The 23,166-nt window shown below is 36.3% G+C and overlaps 1 protein-coding gene across 1 annotated transcript; it reads right to left on the bottom strand.

The window, feature by feature from the left end:
• Positions 1-721: 721 nt before the first annotated feature.
• On the bottom strand, positions 722-22,639 carry LOC118278164 (uncharacterized). Its single transcript, XM_050700148.1, has 9 exons — positions 22,506-22,639; positions 22,242-22,416; positions 18,655-18,841; positions 18,046-18,150; positions 5,298-5,432; positions 3,153-3,281; positions 2,500-2,668; positions 1,942-2,084; positions 722-1,392 (listed from the first exon to the last, which is right to left on the bottom strand). The coding sequence occupies exons 2-9, from the start codon at positions 22,388-22,390 to the stop codon at positions 1,303-1,305; spliced, it is 1,107 nt and encodes a 368-aa protein (XP_050556105.1). The 5' UTR covers positions 22,391-22,416; positions 22,506-22,639; the 3' UTR covers positions 722-1,302.
• Positions 22,640-23,166: the final 527 nt, after the last annotated feature.

Below are 23,166 nucleotides of genomic sequence, written 5' to 3'. Positions count from 1 at the left end.
ATTAGTCAAAATAAATAACATTTTCAAAATGTCAAAACAAATTAAAACACTGGTATGTTAGACAAAATTAGAAAAAAAAATAAATAAGAAGAAAATATAATAATCATATTATTACAATTTCAATCACTCAACCTATTGGATTGATCAATCGTAGAATAACCTGAACGATTGATAGATTGATAAATAAATAAAAATGTCATGATATATATGAGATTTCTAAAATTGCATGTGCATATTATTTATTTGTTAGTATTAATTAAAAACCATTATTATCTACTTTTAAGAAAAGTTTTATACTACGCGTTTTACGTATTAAATACAGTAGGAATAGTACTTTTAAGTACTAACGTTGTACTTTGCCCGACACAGGGTTCTAACCCGGTAACTTGCGTGTTAATGGTTAATAAGTACATGTTTAAACTATCGGAATAAATACTCTCACTAATATTTGCATTTAACAGCCAAAACTAAAACTATTTAACATAAATAGTAATCTTGAGAAATGAAATAATGGTTACTTAATATACAGAATGTACCAGAAATAACCAAGCAAGCAATTGGCTAATGGGCTTATTGGTGGTAGTTTAGGGAACATAGAATAAAGTTCCCCAAGAAAAGAAGGACCCTCCAACCAGGCCAGCTCGCCTGGCGGACTTTCTGCCTTACTGATCGTTGGGATTTTCTATCCATGTTTAATCACATGTAAACTTATGACGTCATCCGTTGATTTATGACGTCATCTGTCACTTGTTACATGTCACAGAAGTGACGATAGAAGATCCAAACGAATACAATAAAATTACACTTTGAAGGATTGATGTTATAATTTCTGGCACAGCCTGTACATTATTATTTTTGTGTGTCAATGTTGCCAGTACAAAAACAAACCAAACGCTGGTAACATTGGAATAAATAATTAGTTTTCTATTTTAATAAAATAACTTACGTCTTTCTATCACTATTGTATAGCAAAGATATGTATGTGTCTTGTTTCAAACAATATTGACCTTTATTTCTTGCTACATAGAACATATTTCACTTAATACCGTAGTATTATCCCACTGGTATACCTAAGGCTATAGGAAATTAGTCAAAAAACAACCGTTTTCACACTAAAATAAATAATGCAATCAAGAACTATATCTATCACTGTTACGCAATAATAAATTGTAGGTGAAAGAAAGAGACGACTATAGCTTACTCATACAGTGCTTAAGTACGTTTAGCTTAAGAATTAGGACAATGTAGAGGCGTATATTAGGCAATAAATAAATAAGTAGCTAGTTAGCCGGGATGGTTGTCTCACTTGTCTTCCATTGCGTTCTTAAGCTCCATGGCAAGTTTGTAGCCTAGCTCCGGTCGCCTGTCACGGCCTTCCACCATTGCTAGGACCTAGAGAAGTAAAAAGGTTATAATTTGGTTTACCTTAAATAAATTTTTACTGTTGTTTGACTAGTTCGAAATAATTTGGACTACCTAATATTTATTTTTTTTATAAGGGAACCGCCTTCGATTTTCTCCAGCTCCATTTTTAACCCTTTTTAGCGATATTACTAGAAGTGGGCTTCTAAGTCTAAAGAATACTATGCTAAAAACCGCATTAAAACCGGTTCAGTGAAACTCGAGATAATCGCGCACAAACATAAATACGTATAGGTCAAACTGAGGACCTCCTTTTTTAGGTCGATTAAAAATAGCTGACTTTGACTTCACTCAAATCGTTATTAACACATTGAACGCCGTAGGAGGAGTTTCCTTCAACAGTTTTCTATTGGCAGTCAAAGACTTAAGCAATTAATCTATCGACTGATATGGTATCGGCCATGCATCTGGTATCCTCACTTCGGTCGAGCCGACGACGTGGGGACACGTGGCTCCCACATGAAACCGTTATTAACTCACTAGAAATTAAACCAAGAAAATGTACAAAATAGTGCCCACCTCATCGGAGTTGACGATGACTCCATTGTTGTTGACGATGGTAGCCTTGGTCTTCTCGATGTCGGCCAGGTCCACGCCGCGGCTGGCGTCCTCTATCAGGATGGAGCGGTACCCGATGGCCAGGGCATCTGCTATTGTCGCTCCTGACGGCAATAACAATAAATAATAAACACACATTTCATGATACGTAAAGTGGGAGATGTGATTTCGAACTATAGTCGTCACAATCAAAGAGGCCCACTCTGACAGTTGCCATGTAGTGAGAGGTAAAGATCGGTTGCTGTTCATAGTCGTCAAATTGTGGCGAATTAACCCGAAAGTCGAGCTTAGTGTCACTAACCTAAAGTTCTCAAACACCAACTTAAAGTTCTATTACAAGGAATCAATGTCAATGGCTCGTCACACAAATGAGCAAAAAAGCTGAAGCGCACGAAGAAAGGCAAAATCTTTCCTACTTCACTTTACTACAAACTGTGACGACAAAGAAGACTAACTTCAAAGACCTGCCATTCAAATTCCACCTTTCACACAGCAACAATAAGGTCCCCACTAACTTACCAACGCACACATCGTACGCCAGTCCACAGATGTATATATCAGTGGCTCCCCGCAGCCGCAGCTGGTTGCCCAGGCTGGTGTCCGTCAGCTTCTTGTTGTCCCAGAACACGGAGTACGAGTCCACGTCGGGGTTGGTGCCCTTGTAGATCTTCACTGCACCGTCCATTACCTGTGCCAAAATGGGAGGGGGGGATGAAGTTAGACGGTGTGATTATAAGGTTTTTGTGGTGATGGCAAATCACCAGCGCCACTCATCATCATCATCATCATCAGCCGAGAGACGTCCACTGCTGAACAAAGGCCTCCCCTTTATTCCTCCACGTGTCAAATTCAATAAATAGTAACTGATGGGTTTTTTTATAGAGCGATAAGTACAAAAGGTGGAACAATACTTATTGTGCATGTAATTTTCTCATGGCTGTCTCCATTTTGGGAGACTAGGTAATTAAAGATTTAAAGCTACGAGTCTACCAAACATCCTGTCATATGCATGTCCTTTCAATTCATCTTTTTATAGCTTATCACCAAATTGGTTATCCCAAATCGTCTACAGACCCCCTCTACCATAATCTATCAATTTTTGCATTTTGCACCAAATCTCCAAATACCACCACCGTTCTTCAGCAACATTATCTGGTGTCCACTATGGTTACCTTGAGGTCCTTGTGCAGCTCAGCGCCCCAGGTGTCCTGCACGCAGTGGCGCGGCCACAGCCTCTGCTTCATGGGCGGCGGGCCCGCGAACACCACCGTGTCGTACGCCTGCGCCTTGTCGGCTGGCACCTGGAGATTTGTGGATGTAAAGATGAAATTGACATTGAAACTTTTTCCATGACCTGTAAAATGCCTTATAGTCGGGAACGCAGATCTACGCGAGATACGATGTGTTTTTTATTGTGTCTCATATACCGACAGACAAGAGCTTAATCATAAGACGAAGGAATGACGAGGATTTTATATACCTATACTTATCAAAGGAAAAGAAAGATAAAGTATTGTCTCTGCACCATCTATAGGTTGACAAGAAAGAATGACTGTGGCATTGCGTCCGCCTTTGTACCATGATTTTGTATTGAGTTTAAATAAATAAAAAGCAATTCAGCTTCAATCTGTTATTGTAGATCCACTAGATTAACATCTTCATAAAATTCCTAGATGCCCGAGATGATTGACAGTCTGTTTTTACCAATCTCTCCTACATTTTAAGAGACCCCTAAGCTAAGATGACATGAAGACTGACTGATGACCGACGATGATAACTGACATTTAATCTACATTTTAGTTTACACCAATCTATTAGTATAACCTAACGATAGAAGTAAGATGTTAGTTTAGGTGCTATGTCAGGCTAAGCCACTTTAAGTATAGAGATGGTTGGTAAAAAAGACCATAAACCCACCTAATTCTTCTAACTCTTCACAAAACATTATGAAACCAAGAATCAATTACAAAGCTATATCGTGTGTCTGCCGGATATCGATTGCTTTGACGTGATGAAGTAACAAAACACTGGAAGCGGCCCGCGCTGCCACTGTAAGCACGCACGGGGAGCGCTTCTTGTCAAGTAGCGACGCAGGGAAATAGGGCTGACACAATATGAGAATATGAGGTAATTTATAAGACTTTCTTTTGGCTATAACTTCGCTTGTGCCAATAAAGTCAATGTTCTTCTTTTTTATTGTATTTCTGAGTAATTTTTAAGGCTTATATGTTGCTTGTTAACACTCAAAGGAAGAGACAGTGGTGCATTTATAATATCCAATGGGTAAAATAGCATTAAGCATAATTTCAGTATCTATACGTATGTACTTTGTTTTTCAAGTTGAAATATCGACTTGTCTAACCAGGAGATTGAATCTTATGCTCTAGCTGTCGCGCTTGTTTAAATAAGCAGTAAAATTAAAATATCCTTGACACTAAGTTGGCTTTCATTCTTTCACTATATAAAAAATATCTGTTTGGTAACAATTTTCGAAATATTGGGAGACAGCCCTTGCAGTAATCGAGGTCAAGTTCGAGCAGTTGTCCTCAAAAAGTTTGTGCCATTAAATTTTATTGACATTTTTATGGAGATTTAGACGAGGGCCCAATTTGCCAACATTTATTGATTGTTCAGGAAAGAGGATATCTATTTTAATAACTGAGGTCTATTACATACACACCGACTTTTATTCACATATGTGTGACCTGGCTTAGTGGTAGGGTTTGCAAGATGATTACCTAGAGACCTATTTACTGAAAGAATACTGTTATACAAATAGTACATAATTACGATGCTCTCAATTAGCCATTACTAACATCTTTAGCCAAAAACGTCATACCGAATAAGGACTTTTTCTCCTTTGGGAAGGCAAGCATAATCGATATAATCCCTAAGTTTGGCAGTTTACTTGGGTATTGCATTAATATCATCGAAAAAGTGTGGGAGCTCCGTGCTTCGGCACGAATAAGCCGGCTCGATTGGAGTTATACCACGGCCTCATAAAAAACGACGTGAAACAACGCTTGCGCTGTGTGATTGAGGTTACCGGTGGCCCAATTACCCCCCTTCCCAATCCCCGATTCCCCAACAATCCTTGGATTCCTAATCCCCAAAAGGTCGACCAACTTTTAAAATCTTTGGTGTTTCAAGTATTCATGGGCGGTGGTGATTGCTTATCACCAGGGATCCGTCCACTCGTTTACCGGTTTATTCCATAAAAAAGACGATGCTGCAGCCCATTGTTCGCTTGCTGGTGGCAGTTTTAGTACACAACCGGCTCTTAATAATTAATCAAGCAGGTGTAACTGATGACTCACCGGGTTGGAAGGGTGCAGTTCCCTCATGTGGACGTTGTCGATGAAGGAGACGTGGTCCGGCGGGTGCCAGTCCAGGGAGTAGAACAGCGCGTCGAACGGCACCGTGTCCAGCAGCCTGTTGATCGGTTCTATCACCTGGAACAATAGGACGCCAAGTAAGTATTTGATGGTGTTTGGCATAAAGATTAGGATTGGGACAGGATCACTTGAGAAAACAGTCTGCTCATGAGTAAATACCTCTTCTCATACATGGGTTGGTGATTCATATCACACTAATATTATAAATACGCTGAAACTACTGAACGGATTTTGATGAAATTCGGTATACAGACAGGGTATTAGCTGACTTGAGTGATAGGATACGACTTTTTATTTCACGGGAACGCAGACGAAGCTTCTGGCAGTGTAAAACTAGTTTTATCCAGAGAACGAACTTCTAAAATTTCATTCTCCATAACGCAGCTATATTTAGAAATAGTTTGAAGTCGCATCGATAATAGTAGAAGTTTAACGGATAATAAACATCGCCAAATAACAATTTGGCCTAACCTTAACCTCTCGCAAAGGCCTGGCCTAAAGTCTAAACCACAACGATATGATGTTCTAAAATTATTTAAACTCTATTATATCGTACAACGTAAGTTACATAATTTCGTAAAACAATATTAAACTGGTTACGAAATACGCCCATGTCTAGTTAACCGAGCAAATTGGAACCATGGTTAGGTTAACCTTCTACATAGCGAGGCATATAAAGCTTATATACCTCCTTATATACCTCTAGGTTATGGAACTTACCATAATTTCATCTAGCCTGTAACATTGTGGGGCAATTTATTTAACAACGAAATCAATTTCTCTTGTAATGATATGGTTATGTTCATTCAATAATGTTATGTAAATTGTGGCCTGTCTGCCGATAGGATAGGAGGACCTTAATGTATGGCAATCTAGGCTGAAACACAGGCAGTAATACAGGCTGTAACTATTGGCATTGAAACCGATATAAATAGGAACTTGTATGAAGATGTTTTGACGTCAAAGTATAAAGGTTGCTTTAGGTATTTAGGTACATAGAAGGGAACAATGTGGAAGGAAGCAAAGTTCGCAATGTAAAGCGCAATTATAAGTAATAGAATGGCTTCTTATTATGGAACTTATATATTAAAGTTTTGGCGAAAAGTTGGAGTAAAGAGAGACAACATTGTGGACATTTGTGAAGTAGTACCATGTTGTTAAAATGTAAAAAAAGTTATTACTTCTGAATTAGAATGAAAGCTAAATCGGTTTTTTATATACTTAACATATTAAAGTTCAAAAGATTACATCTGAATTAATCGTTTCCGAATTTCAAAAAAGGTTGCCATTTCATTGACCGATTCTTCAAAAAAAAGTGGAACCCAACCTAGATTTGATCCTACTATAAACACAAAAGCAGAACTCACACAAAACGATAGAAAATCGACAAACACAAATACATCAGACCGATGAACCCATTAAATCATACACTGAACAGTTAGCGTGCCCCTCCAAAAATATTGCCACAAAAACGCGAATCACAAAATTAATCACAAGGGGTAACCTTTAACCATTCATTTGTAAAGTACCACGAGTACCAATGTGACCCCAATAGTCAGTGCTATTACTTACCACAATGCGCAATGAAACCATCAGTCAAGCATGGCAATTGATGGCGCATTGTGGCACGACCACCGTTGACAATAACTCCACCACCGTCGCCAATAACCACGTTCAATGTAAATTAACAAATTTAATCATCTTTTGTGCAAACATTTGGGCTGGTTCCGGAAACCTTTTGTTAGCATTTATAAATAATTTTGTTTAAATAATTACTTCGAAAATTAGTTTCGGAAATGATTTCCTGTTAATTTTGTGTTTGTGCTATTTCTATTAACGGGGCAATCTTTTAATTTGATTTTCGTGAAAGGGTAGGCAAAGTCACAGACAGCAGAAAATTAAATAGTCTAGTTGAAAGAAATGTTTTTAATGTACCTACTCATTATGCCTGCTATTTTCTGAAAGGGTGTGTCTCTACCAACATAACATCCCACATAACACACCATCATAGTAAATTCGGAGCTGCAGATAACGTAAAAGGTTACCGGGGCTCCGGCTCAAACCAGGAATAAGAAAGGGGTGGTTTTCACTCAATAAGAGTCTGACACTTCCTCCCGCCTCACCTACGGCGGGAGAAGTCATACTTTCCCCCTCAAAAAAAAAGAACTCGTTGTAAAGAGTCTAGTTACGTTTGTATTACCTAAACTAGGCTAGATTGGAGACCAAAAGTTGTCAGTTCAGAAGTCGCAATTGATCAAGAGACTAGCTTCTGCCCGCCTTCCCGTGGGATAAAAAGTATCCCATCATCTAAGTCAATTCATACCCTGTCATAATATGAATATCAAAATCCGTTCGGTAGTTTCAGCGTGATCGACGGACAAACATCCATACAAACAATTTTCATTAAGTAAACATGAGTTTAACCAATTAAGTACATATAGGTACGCAAAGAAGAGTCAGAATAGTCATAGAAAGTAATTCTGCAACATCTGAGGAGTATGAGTGTGCCTATGGGAGTGTACTGGTGTGTATAGACAATACTATTGGGAGCATTTTGTATCTATCTATAAACATAGTTCTCGAAATATTAGACTATTATGTGTAAAAGCTATTAAAATATCCCTACATAAACGAATTACTTAATCTAAGTAATATACTTATTATGTTTGTTCACATGTCGGCAGTCTTCCATCTAATTTGTTACTAATGTCCTACTACAAGTTTCAAGGTATTTTATTTTTAGCATCTTGTATGAATAGGAAAATGAATTAATGGAGGAAAATTCCCCAAATTGTATGTAGTACAATTTTGTAAGCCATGAAGCTATCAATTTATTGGGGGTAGGTTTCATGTTCCAAGAAAAAGTGCTAATTTAACTGCACAATTGACGCGGTGGCTGGGCAACTGGCTGCTGGGTAACGGGTAGCGAATTCGATCCCCAGACAGAGCAACTCTTTGTGTGATCCACAAACTTGCTTCGGGTCTGGGTGTCATGTGAACTTGTATGTTTGTAAATGCACTCACGACACGTAAATGCACTTAAAACAAAATCACTATAAACAACAAATATTATCTAAACAATTACCAACTAAAATCTCCAAAACCAATTTCAAAGACAAGTCATACAATTTATTTAATTGTATCATAGAGCCAACTTCTATAGCTAGGACTATCTCCACTCACTATTCATCATGTTCCAATAATCTAGATTCCTAAAATCAGGTCAGGGCAACCCACGAAACCGCATCATCAAAACTTATCAACTTCTCAAGAAATTCAACCTTACAACTTCAAAAATAGAGTAGAAAATGCATCAACCAAACTTGACAGCTTCAGTTTACGTTGATGTGCGGCCGTCCGAAGTTTCCCAATTAATCAATGGCGGTACTGCACAGAACGGTGCACGTGCTTCCATTGCACCAACGAATTACCTTCGGCTTCCTTCTGCAGTGACCTTGGAGCTATGCAGTTCCTCGCCATCATGACCTGGTACCACGGAAACCAGCGATACCTAAATTGATTTTTACCAACTTTCTTGGTACGTAGTATTTTTTAAGGCTGGCATTATTTGGCAATGTGCCTATGATGGGTTTAGCAAGGTCTCACGGATGGTAAGGTTGTTTTTTTTTTAAGGTTGGTTCCGTCTGTCGGTTAGGGTAAGTTATTTTTAATTTATTGTAAAAATTTTGTAGTTTGAAGGTTTATGTTTCGTAGAATTTCATAATAAGAAATTTCCAAAGGTATATACCTAACAACAAATTTTGCTGAAACTCAAGTTTTCTAAGACAAAATAGTTTAATATTCCTTTTTTTAGATACAGAGGAAGAAACAAAGGTGAAATCAATCAATTAAAAGCATATAATTATATGCCTAAGATTAATTCAATTACCCAACTTAATCCTAGGTAAAACCTGTCAAGAAAAATACAATACAAATTAATAGGATTTCTAAAGAAAATTAATGACTACCACAAGCAAGATTCAAACTCAAAAGGACTAACAACATTTACAAACATTTATAAAAAAGAACCCCGATCAATTACTCGAACCTTCGAAAAAACCAACATGGCTACGCCTACGTCACTCATGAACACACAATTGGTAAAAGCAATTTTACAAAATTCAAATTTGGAAGTGTAACCCTTTGAATGCGGCAGAGCGGTACCCCGTACCAGGTACGTCTCAAACCGTTTGATAGTGTAATTGCGATCGTTCGCGATAGGTGTGAAGTATAAGCGTTTCAAAATTAACCTTTACAACATTATTTTTGGGTCGTTTCTCGATTGTGACAGGCAATTTGCTGTGCTTAGAAACTTGTCTGTTTGAGTGTTAAGTTAAGGAACGTTTGAGATGTTTTTAATTGGTTTCTGATTGTGAAGTTACTTGAATAGTTCCAATTTAGGAACGGGTGGTAAATAAGCTTCTTTACCACCAAATATTTTTAACCGACTTCCGTTCCGTTATCATGAGACCATTAATTATCACAATAAGGCAATTTATTGAGATTTGCTGTACCGTTTATATGAGTTGGTATATTCGAACCGACCAATCAGTGCGCCGAGTGCACTCTCGTTTCGATTAATTGAAACGTAAAGAAAACTCGTAGCAAGGGTACCGAGATACCTTTCAGGAAGCAAGAAAAAAACCTTTTCCAAAATGTCAAAAACTATGTGTTCTACCTACGTATTTCGTTTCACATTGCTAATAGTGATATCATATTTGTTTTGCGTAAAATGTCTTATTTATAAGCTGGAAAATAACTAAAAATAAGTCTGATTTACAGAAGATGTGCTAGAATTGTCATGAAGCAATATTTTTGTCGCCTCGTCATGCATGACGTGTATAATGTAAACAATCACTTTTAGTTCATTCGAGTATGTTCCCACCTGAGTATATAAGTGCAACGATTAGTACTTGAATAGTATAGGTAATTAGGTATATTAGTTGATACCCACGGTGTCTATACAAGACATCGCTGCCGCCTGCCGCCGGCTGGAGGCGCTGGACTCGCCGGCTGCGCACCAAAGCTGCGCACTAACCAAGTGTTATCACGGCGGCTTGCCGGCGTCGCTGCGCACCAAGATGCGCACAACGCAGTTTTACTAAGACGGCTTCAAAACCTTTGTATTGAGACCGATCGTTTCAATTCAAAGTCAAAACCTAAGATAGATCCCGAAATATTGTCTTGTTAGATTAACTTACCAATTTCAATAACCAATCGCGCTAGACACTATTTGTTTTCTATTGTGCCTTATCGTCGGTGGTCGTTATTTATTTTTGTCAAAACTCTAGATGTAGTACTAAGGTCAAAATAATGCATTTAGAAAAACACGGAAAACCTATCTCTATTCTTACAAAAAAATTGTCGACAGCTCATTTTGACAAACAAATCACACTTAACTTTAAACACTAATGCTTATAATATGTACATGTAGAGCATATCTAACTGACTACTGTCGTATAGTTCTTCACTATCTCAAGTAACAAATCATTATGTGCAGATAATAATCAAGTGTTTAAGTATTTGCGTCGCAAAACCTAATAATGTACACATTTTAAATCAAAGTCAAAGTCAAAGTCAAAGCATTTATTTCAATTAATCCTCAAATTAGGCACTTTTGAAACGTCAAATTGAATTGTCCGTCAGTCTGTCTGTCAGTGAAGCTAGGCGAGGTTCCAAAGTGTTGCTTCGAATGGAGAAGAATGAGCAAGAAACTCCATCGTTACTCTTTTCAAAAATGTTTTTTACAATATCTCTGATACATTATTTGATCATTTACCTATTGTATAAATATGTAGGAACAATGTAACGACAATACGACGTCAAAACTATGGGACAATAAAACCAATTTGTAAAGAATATAAATTAAAAAAGGGGTTGTTTCAAACATAGTGCCCACATATGTAAGGTTACAATTTTGAAATAATGCTTCTATACAAATAAAAAATAATCTGTTAATTTAATTTTTCAAATAAATAATAAATAAATAACTGTTGATGCCACAGGATCCCTAGACTACATTGGATCTAAATTAGTACTTTAATTTAACAGTAACTAGTGATCGTATTAACATTGTCTAGTGTGAGCGAGTGTCCAGTGGAGCCGGACCAACATGCTGCCACACATTTTTATCTTCAATATAATCTGACAGATTATAATATGCCTTTTACACAGTTCACGCTTTATACAAGATGAAATTTTTTCTCGTTCAGATTCAGTATGGTGGTTGGTAGTTTATTGTAGACAAAACACAAAATCCCATGAAGGATTTCTGCACTTTGGACAATCGGAATTGCGGTATAGCTAACTTATTTTTACCTCTCGTATTAAAATTGTGTCTGACGCTGTTGCTTTTTGATCAAACAATTGTTGATTTTTTCTCACGTACATAATATTTTCTAAATGAATTGAGAAGGCACTGTAAGAATGTTTATAGTTTTAAATAGTTCTCTCAAAGATTCGCGACGGGGCAAGTTATATATTGTATCGAATAACTCGCTTTTGCAAAATAAAAATGATTCTACATCCGCAGCTCACCCCCAAGCAAAATGCCGTAAGACTTATGCTGTAAAATAACTAAAGTAAACAAAATTTGCCGTACCTACGTTGTAAGCTGCCTAATCTGTCTAACTGCATAAGCAGCTGAGCTTAGTCTCCCCGAAGTGCTTTATATGTTTTGTAATTCTGTCATCTAATGTGATACAAAAATACAGTCTCCTTAACAAATTCTAATTTTGTGTTCAAAGCAACATAACATTTTATTTTGTAAAATGATTTTGTAATAACACATACATAACAACTAGCATAGAGCAAGCGTGGTGATTAATGCCAAACCTTCTCCATGCCAGAAGAGGTTTGGTCAGCAGTGGCCACATAGGCTGATGACATGATGATGACATATAAAGCTATGCTGATCTCTCAATTAAGCGGTAGGCAGAGACCTATAATTTACCTAATAGCACAAAAAGTAATCGATAAAAATTACGCATCATCAATTTTCGTGCAGAACTGACGATGTTCGCTACCAATTCATTGCAGGCACGAGTTAGCTCACGACATGCAACCCTCAGTAACGGCTATATAACACTTTTGTGCCGATTGGAGTTATAAAAGTGTTAAATTGTAACATTCACGCGATCTCATGACGATACCATCAGCGTACAGAATTAGAGATAGAGCGCCGATTATAAACGTTTAAGTTTTCGAGTCAAAGGTTACCGCGTATCTCCAGCAAAAACTGGAAAAAACACCGCAGTGGTAAGGTTTTTCTGGTTTTGCTTAGCAAAAAGTTATTTTGATTATATGCGTAGATAAAATAGATTTTGAGTTATAGGTGGGTCGAACTTCGCCCGAAATGGTTCGTGTAATATAACCCACGGCCGGTGTGTCGGTTTTTTTGCTCGAACTTGGCGGACACACTGCCGTGTGTCTAGATGTGTTAATTTATATAACACTAGCTACTCCCGTGCGGTTTCACCCGCACTGCTCGGCTCCTATTGATGGTAACTACTTTACCAGCTTATATTACCAAAATATGTAAGTCAAAATGTTTATTATGTTTATCCACATATAATTTGACTCGTCTGTCCATCTCCAATGGTTTGATGATGAGTGATGCGCATGAGTTGCTGACTATAATGTTGTGTCCTTGCATTGTATTGTCACATTTGTGCTTTAGTTAATGTGGCGTTTCAGTGATTCTATGGGTGAATGATTTTGTATAACATACATACGTAGGTACATACATATACTAATCATGAAGTTTAAGCCAATTCTTCGAACGCTCAGAAGCATAGATGCACATAAGCATTGTATTTTACTTTCAGCTAGGTCACAATATACCACTATTCTAGACTAATAGAGAGCAAGTCGACTACATCAAGAATTTTGTCATCCACTGGACTATGGGTCTTCTCTACTTAGTTATGAGGGTTTGTCATACTACTCTTGGCAGGCAGGTTGAAGATCGCAGTTTCAATAGTTTGAACTATTGAAACTACGATTATCAAAAAGTGCTCTTAGGTAGTAGCCATCAGACTACCACAGATTGAACCAAGTAGGGCTGATGCCCGCTACGGAGTCGCAAAGACTTAACGGAATGGCGAGGTTTCGACTTGAAGAGCTAAAGGAATGAGGTGTCTTTAATTAGTAAGAGTCTAATACTCCTTCTCGTCTCACCCTAGGCGGGAGAAGACATGGGTTGATTTACGCCCCTCAAAAAAAGGTGCTACTATACGGAATATAGGAATCAAATCCGAGACTGTTTGATTGGCAAGTAACTAAACTAAACTACATTTACTATAATAATAAACTCAACACATGCAAGGCAAAGACTCTAAGAGGTCAACACTCCAAATACTAAGTACTATAGAACAATTAAGTATATTACTACAGAGTAAGTTATTCCGGTCACTAAACCTTGTACATTTCATTTGTAGTAACTTCACAAGTCGATATCAAAACTTAAATACAACTTACTGACATAAATATCGGAAAAAACTAACTTGAACAGCTTTGCATGCTCGCAGGAAATATTAAATAACGTTTATGAATACTTTATAGCAGTTAAATGTCTATTTATATTAATAAATATTTGTTTACTAGCAGCTACACGCGGTTTCGTTCACGTTAAAAGAACTTGAGTTTTGCTTGCTTTACAATTTTTCATTTCAGCAAAATTCAATTCAATTCAATTTCCAAAATTTCCACGCCTGATGTATTTTTCATCTACTCTTATTATTTCTACTGATTTATTAATGGATCTAAGACAGTCATTCGTGTCCCTGAGACGCGCCGGACTTCAGTGTTTCGGAGTTTCCATGGATGTATATACAGTAGATCCTGGTTTACACAAGTTACAGCGGATTTGGGAAGTTATGGCTTGTCCAATTAGAACAAAGATGCTTTGACTTTTGTGTGTAACTACCGTACTCAGAGACATTTAAGGATGACTTAAACTATTCCTTAGTAACGATTTTGTTCCGAAAACAATTACTAAGGATTGGGTTAAGTAACCATTAAATGACTGAATACGGCGGTAAGTTTAAAATAGGTACACGTGTGTAATAATAATTTACTGTAAAGTCATAGGAATAAAGAATATCCTCTTACATAAAAAACCAATTACTCATCAATTGCATTTGTACACATGCATTAGATCAAGTTACATTGGAGTGTATAGAAATATTCCATGTAAAGAAACATAGCAACTCGTTTTCCTTGAAGTCGGACTGATATTATTAAATGGAGTTCAATACGTCTCGTTTTTAATCGATATCAAAAAAGGAGGTTCTCAGTTTGACCTGTATGTACATATGTATGTTTGTATTGTGCGCGATAATCTCATGTTTGACTGAACCGATTTTGATGCTGATTTCATCATAGTATTTTTCAGACTTGGGAGAAAGCTTTAGGTATATTACATGAATTAAAAAAAGGCTATATTATCTTTGCCTATCTTTTAAAAATACTCAGAAAGTGACGTAATTGTTTTCCATCTGCTTGGAATAAGTAGTTGCCACACCGATTTTCCCGGTAAGAAAACTCGAAGTGCTACATATTTTCAATCATCAGGTCTTAAGAGTAATAAGATTACCCAGAATTCTACCTTGAAAAAAAATAACCTTTTACACATTAAACTTTCATAAAAAATACGCTAAACCATTACGTCACAAACAGTAACCACAGCCTACTTCCAGCAATCCATTTTAAAACTTATGCGTATAAAAGAACAGGGTATAATTTAGAACGGCATCTCTCCACGGATACATTATCGACCCAACAGAGAGCATTGATTAGCGATACGTGCGTGTGTGTGTGTGTGTGTGTGTGTGTGTTCCACTGCTGACGTCACGACATGCTCCATCGGCCCTCGAGGATGCCTGCTAATCAATGATGAAGACTGCCAATAGGGATCCCATTGCCATGGTGACAGATTGGGGAAGGATGTAAATAGAAGTGTTTAGTTGTTGGTGGGGTCGCCGTAATTGGGTATTTGGCTAGGCGATTAATGAGGTTACGAATTCTATTCTTTCTTTGGGTTAGGATTGCTATGGTTGTGGATTGAGGATTTCATCCTTGGGATGTACAAAGTCTTTTGTCTGCCATACCGTAACAACTGCCATACCAGTTATATCAACACCCTATAGTGTTCAGGGACATTTAATTTTAGATTAATTAAACTATTCCTTAGGGGCTATTAAGAGACATTTAATGACGCACTTAGAAACATTTTAATGATTACTTAAACTATTTCTTAGTAACGATTTTGTTCCGAAAACAATTGCTAAGGACTGGGTTAAGTAACCATTAAATTACTGCGTACGGTGGTAAGATATTAGTTAACTCTTTGTGCCCTACATCACATACGACCTTCCCCTTTGTTTCCTAGATGAACAAACAACTTAAACGACAAAAAACAAAACACAATCTTATTTTTGTTGTCGGATAAACTGACAAAATCAACACACAAGGCACGTATACAAAAGGTCTTACGTCAATATAATACACTTAAAAAGCGTGTATACAAACATACAAACGCGGTATTCCACGTAAACATGAGCATCGTATCAGGAAACTGTATAATAATAGTATTTCAGTATAATCATGATAATTTATACTAATGCCGGTCGTATCTTGCAAGCATTACGACTTGGTTATATCGGTAGCATCGGCAGAAGCGTTCGCCTGTCATCTGATAACATCATGGTTTGAAAACTTTGTTCGGGAACCGATTTGGTAGCGACATATATGCTAATTATTTAACCAAAATTTTGCTTAGAAGTACAAATTAGTTAGATCAAGGTCATTCTTTACAAGAAGGTTGTAATTTTAACAACTTAAAGTTAGTTTAAAAATGCACGGTTGGAGCCTCAGTGGTAAGGTAACCGGATGCTGCGCAACGTTTAACGGATTCGATCCCGCACGGAGCAACTCTTTCTGTGATTTATAACAAAAATTGTTGATTTCTGGTCTGAGTATGTTTGTAAACGCATTTACGATACTGGAGAAAATCCTAGTGTATGGAAGAACGTTTTCTTTTTTAAATGAAGCAGGTTTACAAAAAAAATAATAATTAAATACCCAATATTTCTTACAGTTAACGCCAAACAGTTTTAAAACGTAAAAAAACCAATATTTTTCATTGTTGGAGAAACAAACTAAATCTTCACATGGAGACAAACAACGAGCATTCACAGCTACGCTACCTAAACATGGACAAGTTTCCACATTTTCTACACAACAAAACCCCCCAGGAATTCTTCCACCACATACACACATCATGAATTCATCAATGCACCGAATGTTTTCGCTTTATTTATCTTCGATATTAAGGCCTCACGCTACGTTATTTCCGCGGTAGCTAGATGTTCGTAGATGGCGTTCGTGCTAGGCCGCCATATTGACAGCATTACCATACTGCCGGCTTATCGGGAAATGATACCGTCACGTTCACGTATTAGCAAAAGGTACCGGTGGAAAAATCAAGGAAAATACTGGTAAATGCAGAAGTGAACTATGGTTTTTGTGTGTTTATTCTGTTTTATAATTGGCACGGTTTGCAAAATGCATTACTGTGCATAATGTCGTGGGGGCCTGGAGGGTTAAGACGACCGAAACTTGTCTTACATCTATAATACCTATGTATAAAAATGAGACGGGTTTTCCTTCCTGCCGCTATAACTCCAGAACGCACAAACCGATTTCCACGGTTTTGCATTCGTTGGAAAGGTCTCGGGCTTCGCTAAAGTTTATCTAAAGAAAATTTTGGAAAAAACTCAAGAGAAAAGAAGGCCAGACTAGGGAAAATCCGTTCCATTGGTGGCTTAAGCGGAGATCACCGGGTTTGCTAGTCAAACTTAGATAAAATTGTCCAGCAGAGGACTTTTGACCTTCAGGCTGTTAATATTAAGAACGTGGAATAAAACAAAACTTAACCTACAATTTGTTTACATATCTGTCAATAGGAAACAAATATGCTAACTCACTAATCAGAACACTAAAATCTGATTATTTCAACTATAAGACCCAATAATTATTCGGCTATTGAAGATAACCTATCAATTATACCTACTACATTTGTAAATACAATCTTAAAGCCATAAGAATAGCATTCATTTTTATCTAAACACGATAAGGGATATTGTATACAAATATGTGATGATGTATTTTTACGATATGACTTGCTATGACGAGTTAATTTGAATAATTCTAGTTTTTAGGTCTTGCATTCTTCCTGTAATTTAAAATAGTTCTTCTTACTCAGGATTAAGACTTAATTTTGAACCACATAGTTGACATAGTGCACCTGCATGGTGTTTTTATTCAGGAAAAAAATGGATTGGACTTTGTTCTCTAGACTGAATTGGTACAAGCTTATCGTTAATGTTGTTGTTGTTATCTTAATATTGAATGTTTTTAACACATAACACGTTAGACCCTGAGAGACCACTTCAGGAACCATACGGCTTTACAGAAATGAACTTTATATTCCACAGTCCAAGTCTAGAATTTAGAAAGAATTTGACTTTTCAATCACGCTGTATACAATACACAACGATGTTTTCAACCTCCTAACATTGCCGTACAAAAATAAACGTTACAACCTTAAAACTAAAGTTCAATATAGCAAATCAATGATGTATCTACAAAGGTAAGGTAAGGAACTGACCTCACTGCCATCCTGCTGCGCGTTGCACTTGCTGATGTTGAGGGTGCCGGAGATGAAGTCGTTCTGCACGTCCACTATCAGGAACGCGCTCACTGGTCGCACGATCTATCAACAATAGGAGCTGGATAATAATCGGATGATCAGATGTGCGAAAATCGAGCACTTAGCTTCACTGTCAGACAAGACTGACGGACAATTCAATTTGACGTTCCAAAAGTGATTAATTGAAATAAATGCCTTGACTTTGACTTTTCCCATTCTTAAATCATTGGAGATTCGATATCTAGCAGTTGTAACTAATAAACAAATTAACTTCAACTTCAGGCCCAATTTTTGGATTAAGAAGCCCAATCCCCGTATTACATATAAGTAATCCTTAAATTCCTAAACACGCCTCTGGTATTACAGTGTCCAGCGGCGGCGGCGATTGCTCACCATTAGGTGATCCATCTATTCGTTTACTAGTTTTACCATAAAAATTAACTTGCTCAAGATTGCGCGAGTGACCACTAGACAAAGAGGTGTATCTCTTCAATTTTAAATTATCTTACAATAGGACTAACTTGAATGAATTCTTTAATCACAAAGTAAACATAAACAAACACTTACAACTTTAATCCAATGGTTCCAGCAGAAGGTAAACTCCTCCTTATCAATGAACCCATCTCCGTTCTTATCGAACACCTGGAAGATGTGGCGCGCCCTCTCCTCGGACAGCGGGTAGATGTGGCCCTTGTCGTTGCGGAACAGGGCCTTGCAGATCACACGGAACTCGTCCAGGCTTAGCTTTCCGTCCCTAAGGAATAAAGAGCATATTTTATAAAGTTGAAAATGTTGTTTGTTTGTTTGAGCTAATCTTTAGAATTATTGGTTTGAATTGGTTAATTATTTTTGTGTTGGATTGTCCATTTATTGGGGAAGGTATAGGCTATAAAATATCATGCTACGATAAATAGGAGCCGAGTAGTGGATGAAACCGTGGGTGTAGCTAATACAGAATAATAGAATTTTAAAGATTTTTGTCGAGTCGGTAAAAATAGCCCATGGTGGATTCCGATGTCGAATTAGAAGTTCTATAGTTTCTTTGTTAGTAGCTAATTGGAGTTTTGTCACCAACTTACATCGGACCTATAGCCTTAGTACGAATTTGCTGTACGTTTAAAGTAATCGAACCTAGAGCGCGTTCGGCGCTCTGATCGGTTGATTTATTTGAGCCGTCCAATCATAGCGCTCTCAAGTTTGGATATAGATTTGCAGTATTGTCCCGGTGTTACCGGGCCAAAATGACCTTCCACAGATTTTTGAAGGCTGTTAAAGACCTAATTTCGGCCGTTAACAAACTTATAATTAGTAGCTACATTTTGTCATTAGTTTTTTACTTTTTCAGGGAAAACAGGAAGTCGTTATGATAAGCAAGTCTAAACATAAAACTGCCAAATACGAGTTACTAGTAACACAATATGACACACAGCAATAAGTAGGTACCTAAATATCTAGTTACCTAGTATACCTAACTCAGTTCATTAAAGGCAGTTATCTTAATCTTTGATTTTTTGTTTCGTTTTTCTCTTAGCAGATTGACTAAACACATCCAAAAACAGAATATTTAGTACGCAGGTTTCCGATAAAGCAACCAAGACTTCATTTTAGAATTGGTATTGCTTTTTAATGTCCTAACACCTAGAAATCGATGTAAATTAGCCTTCAAGAGATTGTTGTTTGGTAAAGTCTTAATTTCGGCCGTTAACGAACCTATATTTAGTAGCTACTTTTCGTCATTAGTTCTCCATTTTTAAGGGAAAACAGGAAGTCGTTATGATAAGCAAGTCTAAACATAAAACTATCAAGTTGTAACAAGTAGGTAGATGTTTTGTATGAGTAAGAAGGAATTTCTAATAGTCTGCGTCTTAACGGGAAAAAAGTATCTAATTATGGGGCCTGGGGAAAACCGGGTCGGTACATAACTTGCCTAGCGTTATTTAATATACTCGACAATAAATATCTAATCTAAACCCCTAGAAGCTTAGACTCTTAGGAGTCTAAAAAGGATCGAGGACAAGAATTATTTGAAAAAACATAACGCCTTTTATTCCCCTAATGGATAGGCAGAGGTGCATATATGAAATGTAACAAACAGACTGATAGACTATTATTTAATTCCTTATTTTTTGACATTTCAATAAGAAATGATTTGATTAAACATGTACCGGGCACTTTTGTCCTTTAGGTAACTTTGCTGTAATAAAGAACCACACAGGTCGCCATAAAGATATACAGAATCCGTAGTTTCCATTTTCGAAAACCGAAACTTGTTCAGCGGTCGCCCTTGCAACCATTCGACCAATAAACTGAAAAGCTCTTCAGTAGAAAACCTAGTTTAAACAACAGCATGTTTGCACAAGATCAAACAAATTCGACTCGAGTGGAAATTATCAATTTATTAAACAAGACTCGATAACGAATAGATAGACGCACGCCGCGCGCTAACCGAAAATATCGATAAAGCGCAAGTTATATGTCACTGCCGAGTTACTGATGAATATTTTATGAAAACAAAAGCACCACTCAGAAGGCTCTTTGTATGTGTTACATTATCTTTATTGAACTAAATTGGAGATTGATCTGCAACTTAGTTAATTAGAAGATTGGTTGAAAGTGCGAAACTCATCCTGATTTTAGAATCTTCATTCTAAAATTGAATCCATATCCAAGTAAACCATATTATTATCTTTTTTTTGTATTGAAATTAATCTACTTAGAAATTTATATGTGATCCTATTCTAGAAATTGTCTCAGTGGACTGACACTGAAAGAAAAGTAATGAATAAAATAGCTTTTGTGAATTAACTATTTCTCAAATTCATTTAACTTTTTAAATTACATATCCCCATATGTAATTAAAAAAGTTAAATGAATTGAACTGTGTTACATTTCAAAAATGATTTGGCATTGTAAGTACATAGATAGATCTTTTAAATAATTTGATGTTTTTTGCAATTTGTTATACAATGTAAATTAATCAATAAAGACAAAGTAAGACATAGTTATTTTGATAAACAAAATACAAAAAATATTTATTTTAGGTACTATTGAAAAGAGACTTTAGATTGACCTTTTGGCACTAGATCAGCAGAATATTCCAAATGTATTTGTTGACATTCATTTAAAACTTTGACTTTATACGACTTTTTAGAAATGAAGACATGTTTCTAATAACTATTTTTAAAGCTACCTGGACTGAAAGCAAGATCTATTCACAGTAAGTTTATTCATATTTCGGCAGGCTGTTCATATTTAAACATTTATACTTCTTATATATTTTATATTTCTTTGATATTTTTCTTAGTTCTATGCAGTTTAAGCTTTATATATTTATTTAAAATCCTCTAAATTTACATTTTTAAATACAAAATAAAATAATATTTAAAAATATAAAAATAGGAGTTAACCAGGAGTAGCGGGAGCGTGGTCCAAGCTACCTAACCTAGGTTGGGGCTCCAGATACAGAAACCTCCTCACAATATGTGCCGTTTGCAGGAGAACTGCCTTCTGTATCAGGCCCTTGATCCAAGCTTAATAAGCTTTTAAATAATTATTTTCTTTTTTTATAAGCTTTTATATTATTACATTGTCCAATACATGTGTAATTTTATTCATCTTAGTGTGACAACGGCATTTAGTAAAACCTTAGCTAAAAATAATAATAATAGAAATATGTGCCATAGTGTAAATAAATATTATGAGGTATTTCATTACCATACAAAGGTGAAATGCAGAACTTTAAACTGGGAATTTGAATTACAAAAATATTTAAATCTTGTAACACTTTGTACAGACTATAAGAATTTGATTTTTCATTGAATAATATTTCTAGCAAAGTGGTTTAGTTTTCACTATAAATTGAATCTTATTGGAAACATTAACTATCTTCTAATATATGAGAATGAATAAGATTTTCACTTTCATTCATAAATACCTTTATACTTAAACCTCTTTAGAGGACATAATCAAAACATTTGGTCAGTGGGTCATCTTAGGGGAAACCAAAAACAAAGTCAAGTTTAAACTTGTTTTTATGAATAAAACCAGCTTGCTTAGAACTCCAGTTACATACATAAGTCTTATTAGAATATCCAGGAGGTGAATTGTCGCTGGTTTTCCTGTAAATAATTAGGAAAATTGTGTTCAAAACATACCCATCTTTGTCAAATGTTTCATAGCAGGCGTCCATGTCGCTGCAATCGAACTCGTCGACTGGCGTTCCGTTAGTGTCCTCCGACATTGGCGATTGGATCGAACTGAGCCGCCAATCCTCGCGACACCCGCTTATAAGCACCTCCAGCATGACTACTATGCGTAACCTTTTGTGACCTATAATGTAAACAACACTTAGTTACGACTTTATTACATAAAATTTCCACTTTTTAAACAGATTTTCAGTTATATGAAAGTGCACGTACCTTAAGAATATATTCTATAATTTTTTTATTCACACTTTTCCAAGAAATTATGGTGAAATCATTTCCAAATCAAATAACTCGCCGAAAGTGTGTAATGGGAATTGACGTTTTGAATGGTCGAACTGTCAACGCACTGACAGCCTGAATAATAACGTCAATGTCATACAACGTTTCGTTTTTCAATTTGTAGAATTACTTTACTTTTGTTGAATTTATAAAAATAAGATGTAAAACTTTTGATGCTCGAGCATTATACCGAGAGGTATAATTAAATTATTTCAGGGAAAATGGATACAGAAAAATAAAAGCATAACTGGCGCCTGGCCTGCTAGATAGTACAACTTTCAGCTAGTGTTACCAACTTAAAGGATTTACCCCTTCAGAGATAGTAAAGCAATGGTATATATCATAATATCTTCGATAATAATTTAAAAATTTTTTCCTATCGAAAAATAAACTATAAAAAATAACGTAAAACTATATGTAAAAAGTAAAAAAATATATTCCTTAATTTATAGGGTAATGTGTAAAAGTTACAATGCTGAACCCTTTGCATATTGTAATACATATTGAACAGTTAGCTGTCTGTTTTTTTAACTGATATTATTTATTTAGAGGTTTTCAAAAGCATAAACCTAAAGGGAAAATATTTTCAAAAGTT

Source organism: Spodoptera frugiperda, chromosome 18, assembly GCF_023101765.2.
Source record: "Spodoptera frugiperda isolate SF20-4 chromosome 18, AGI-APGP_CSIRO_Sfru_2.0, whole genome shotgun sequence".
Lineage (NCBI taxonomy): Eukaryota > Metazoa > Arthropoda > Insecta > Lepidoptera > Noctuidae > Spodoptera > Spodoptera frugiperda.
Note: the sequence above shows the minus strand (reverse complement) of the source record. Positions and strands in the feature narration are given on the sequence as shown.